Genomic DNA, 4,448 nt, shown 5'->3' with positions numbered 1-4,448 from the left:
TCATTATCTTGGCACAAATTTTAAAGGATTAGGGATTACATTGTAATGCATTTTTAGAAGTGAATACATGTGTCTGATTCTGATTTCAGTCACATATGCAAATTGTTAAGCTGCACACATTTAGAGTAGACAAAATGTTTCCAATTCTTTTATTTTTCTTCCATTTTGGCTTATGGAGTGAAGGAGGTCGCTCATCATTTCTCTTAATTAACCAAAAATGATCTCGTGTTCCTTTTTATGGATGTACTCTGTACAGTTCACCAGATGCAAGAATTATTGCTGACAGCATCTTCACTCCTTTGTTTGTTTTCTTGATTCTGATCAAATCACATGAGGTAGGGAAAAGAGTAAACGCAGAGCTACTTTGTATTTCACCATGGTAGACGACAATTGGAAGTATCTTCATCCCTTAAGAACCAAGTGCACTTAAAATAAGAAGTGACAGACTCACAGATGACATGAACAGATTTTGGTGACAAATTGTACTTCCTGTTTTTTTGGGGTGAATTGATTGCTAAAAAATTTATAATAAAGGTGAAAAAAAAGAATAGAAAATAAAGAGAACTCTGACTTGCCAAAGAAACAAAAAAAGAAGAGAGAATAATAGTGCAAATGTAAAGGTATTCCTCTTGGAATATTATTTTGTGTCTCAGGAAATTGAATTTCTCCACCTTCTTGGGGTCTTGCTAGTCTGTTCTATGGTAGCTGCTGGGACCTTGGAATGGGATCCAATATCATGGTTTTCTATGGTTGTCGTCTTGGTGAATTTGCTTAGCTTCTTCCATCCACTAGTCCATGCTGATGTTTTCTTATTTATCATCTTATCGAACTGTCTCTGCAAATTCTCCATGTCGTTTTGGAGCTCAAGGTACTTAGTCTTCACAGTTTCGAGTTCAAATTTGAGTGTGTTGATGTCCTTCTTAGCAGCTGTCCATCCTTCTTGAAATGATTGTGGTGTGCCTTCAAGTAGTGTTTTTCGGTTCGGTATCATGAGTTGGTACTGTGTTCCACCAGCTTCTTTCAGGGAGCTATTGGCTATTGCATTACTAATCTTTACCTGTTCAGAAAAGAGTACTTGCACCACAACCCTAAGTGGTAGTCTCTCATTTTGAGCAGCATGCATACATGCATCAATTGAGAGTTTTTGACAGTCCATCACACGGCATAGGCGCTTTCTTTCATGCTCAGAGAGTGTTGGATGTGCCTGTTAAATCGAGATTCAAATAAGAATTTAGAACAAGGGGAGATCACAAAATCAAATTGCCTAACATGTGGAAATTTGATCCTAAAAGTTGCAAGTTGCCACCATGAAACCCCATAAATTTGGCTGAAGTAAAGAATACTTTAGTTCCCTCTGCAATGGATTCCTCTAATTTCCTCTGAAATTACTAGCTGAAATTAGTTTCTTAAGCGGCAATAGTCGAATGCCACTGCTATCAAGATGATGCACATACTTTTTACATTGTTACTGCTCTCATTATCCTGATGAGCTATTGTATGATTATGAATGAAAGAAATGTTTGTCTGTGGTCATGGATTTATAGGGGACCATTGTATTTGATTTCTTTTCCTTTTTTGACTAGATGGTATGTCTTGCTCACATTTATGATTTGTTTCTTATTAACAGATGGTTTTCTGCTTACATTTATGATTGATATATTAACAGATGGTTTTCTGCTTACATTTATGATTGATATATCTACTCATCAAGTGGTACATATACATAACTTGATTTGGATATTAAACACTTGTACGTGCATATTAAACGCATATGATGAATGGATTATTTTTCTACAATTTTTTTGTTCTAATCTCCAAGCTTGAAGAGCTGCCACAGAATATAAATCTCTGTTCTAAGTTTTACTAAAATGTTTTGCCAGAAATTCTGTTCTTGCATTTAAGATTCAAGTACACATTAGGTTTTGTACTGTTTTATATTCTTAATACTTGTTCTAAAGCCAAAAAAAAAATATTCTGGCTAGGAGAAGAAGGATGAATTACCTTAAGATAAGAATCAATTGCTCGATAAAGCCCATCATCACATGTTCTTGCGGATTCAGGCAAAGCTTCTGCGAGTACCTGAAACTTTGTTAGTGAGAGGTTTCTGTCTCTGGAAACCTCTGTGAGATAACTGTCAACAAGCCTAGCCACTCTCATTTTAGCACTTGGATTAATACCCCTTTGGTCAGAAAATGCTTGTCTACTTGGACTTGAACTTTCTGTCTGTTCTTGAACCAGAAAATGCTCCAAAAGCCTCTGAATGAGGTCCACATCAAACAAAGTCTCACTCTTATTGTAAGAAGGAATTAGAAGGTCAGCCAATGTTGCCTGTTCAAACTGCATCCCCACACGTTTCTCTAATTCAGTAACCAATGCAGGTGCCACTTTCAACATGTTTGCTATTCTCAGAAGGTGAAGGAGGAAGCTGCAGGAGACACTATCCTTCTGTGGGGGAATTATGCTGATGAGGCTCTCAATGATCATACGCTGATCTTTGGCTTGAACTGATGGATGATCATCTTTAGTTCCTGCCACAATCATATGGAGACCACCTTTCCAACTGCTGCTACTACTATTGCTGCTATTGCTTCCTTCATCAACAGACCCTGCACCGTCCTCAATCAAACCAGGTAGCCATTTGGCTGCATAATGCATTATTGAAGCTCCAATCAATTCAAACCTCATTCCCTTTACCTTGATTGCAGTAATGACCCTAACAAAGTGATCAATCCTAAGGATCGAAACATCCTCAAACCACCAATCAGGAGGAACCAACTGATTTCTACTTGGACTTGAATCCTTCATATCATTCCATTTTTTACTAGAAACTTTAGGAGGGTTTCCAGTGTATGCCCACTTTATCCCTTTCGGATTGGCACAAGCCTTCCAAGCAATGGATTCACTGCATCTCCTAACAATCTGAAGGTTCTCCGCCCATGGTGAGAGCTTCTCACAGCTTTTCAGTACTAATATAGAATCCCTCCATGATGATAACACCACATAACTCAGAAAAGCTTCAGTTTTAAATATAAGATTACCTTCTTCTAAGTCCTCTGTCATTTCCAGGTACTCTGCAGCACATCGAAGCCCAGAGATATTGCCTGCTGTTAGATCAACAGCAATTCCGTAGCAGAACTTTGCTGCAAGCTCAAATGCCTCAGGTCCTCCTGGAAGATCATCTAATGCTATCTTATTCAGGTCTGGGTCGCGTGATTCATATATTAGTCTATTGATCTTTCCACTCCGAGAAAGCAGCGGATACTTTTGCAATAACAGAAACAGTGAAAAGGGGTAAGTCAATATAATTCATGAACTATCTTTTCTGTCATTGAATTTTCAGAGAAGTGAAATTCAAGCATTAAAGAAGAAAATTGACTACCTTATGCAAATGGAAATGCACATCTCCAATCTGAACTAAAAAATCACTAGGAATATCAGCTGCAACATACCTGCATAAGAATGATTAGAAGCTAAACCATTAGCAGAAAGAAAAATCAGTAATTGCACTTCTCTTTATATCCAAAATATGTCAAGAAATAATCCATAATGACACACAAAAATAAAGAAACAAAATGTTGAAAAAACCATAGAACTTTATAACAATTTCATTTAGCAAACCCACCATGACTGGCCCCTGAGCTCAAATCCATCAGTCTTGAAACCATGCTTGCTTGAGCCAAGAACTCCATTACCATAACCTCGACCACCAACAGATTCACTCTCCGAGTCCCACATGATAGTAAACTAAAATCCAACAAAATTTGGGCAGAATTTTCTCAGAAAAAATACCTGAAAAACAGAGTTGGAGCAGAGGAATGAGTGGGAGAACAGAGGCAAAAGAAGTGACAGAGAGTTGAGCAAAGAAAAGGAAAGAATCCCACATGGGTTTGCTTGGAATTATCTGCAACTGTCGGCTTATTGTGAATTTTCAGAGCCTTTTACATTACAGGCTGTGAAGACAAGGGCATAAAATTTAGCACTGTTTTGGATCATTTTGAGTTTGTTTGCATTTCATTTCTTTTAGCTTTGGATTTTTCCATTCCTTTTTTTTTTTTTTTTTTGTCTCTGCATAAATGACTTTGACATTCAGCTATTTGTTTAATGTTTCAAGGTTTAGTATTTAGAATTAAGACAAGTCCCCAAGAAACAGTGGGTGGACGAGAGGGAATGAGAAGTGACTTCTGGCTCTGCGCGGCAGAGTTGTTATCTTGCTTCTGATGAATTATAATCTGGAATTACGAAAATGCCACTGGGACCTGGCAGGCGTGGACCATCAACTTTTTTTGGGTTTTGGCTCTTCCAATAAACAAAAACTCTCAGCCCGGCCGGGCCCGAGCCGATTCTGATTCGGTTTTGAATCAGAATTGATGATTTTGATTCATGAAATTGAATCGCCTAAGGCTGGCTCCTAACTTAGCTCTGCATAGCTTAATGGCATAAGACACTTC

The 4,448-nt window shown here is 37.9% G+C and overlaps 1 protein-coding gene across 1 annotated transcript; it reads right to left on the bottom strand.

Moving 5' to 3' along the window:
• Positions 1-336: 336 nt before the first annotated feature.
• On the bottom strand, positions 337-4,153 carry LOC110672916 (root phototropism protein 3). Its single transcript, XM_058135142.1, has 5 exons — positions 3,882-4,153; positions 3,623-3,789; positions 3,380-3,449; positions 2,002-3,261; positions 337-1,204 (listed from the first exon to the last, which is right to left on the bottom strand). Exons 2-5 carry the CDS (start codon positions 3,733-3,735, stop codon positions 650-652), a joined length of 1,998 nt encoding a protein of 665 aa, XP_057991125.1. The 5' UTR covers positions 3,736-3,789; positions 3,882-4,153; the 3' UTR covers positions 337-649.
• Positions 4,154-4,448: the final 295 nt, after the last annotated feature.

Source organism: Hevea brasiliensis, chromosome 14 (genome assembly GCF_030052815.1).
Source record: "Hevea brasiliensis isolate MT/VB/25A 57/8 chromosome 14, ASM3005281v1, whole genome shotgun sequence".
In the NCBI taxonomy this organism is placed as follows: domain Eukaryota; kingdom Viridiplantae; phylum Streptophyta; class Magnoliopsida; order Malpighiales; family Euphorbiaceae; genus Hevea; species Hevea brasiliensis.
This window is presented reverse-complemented; position numbering and strand designations above follow the sequence as displayed.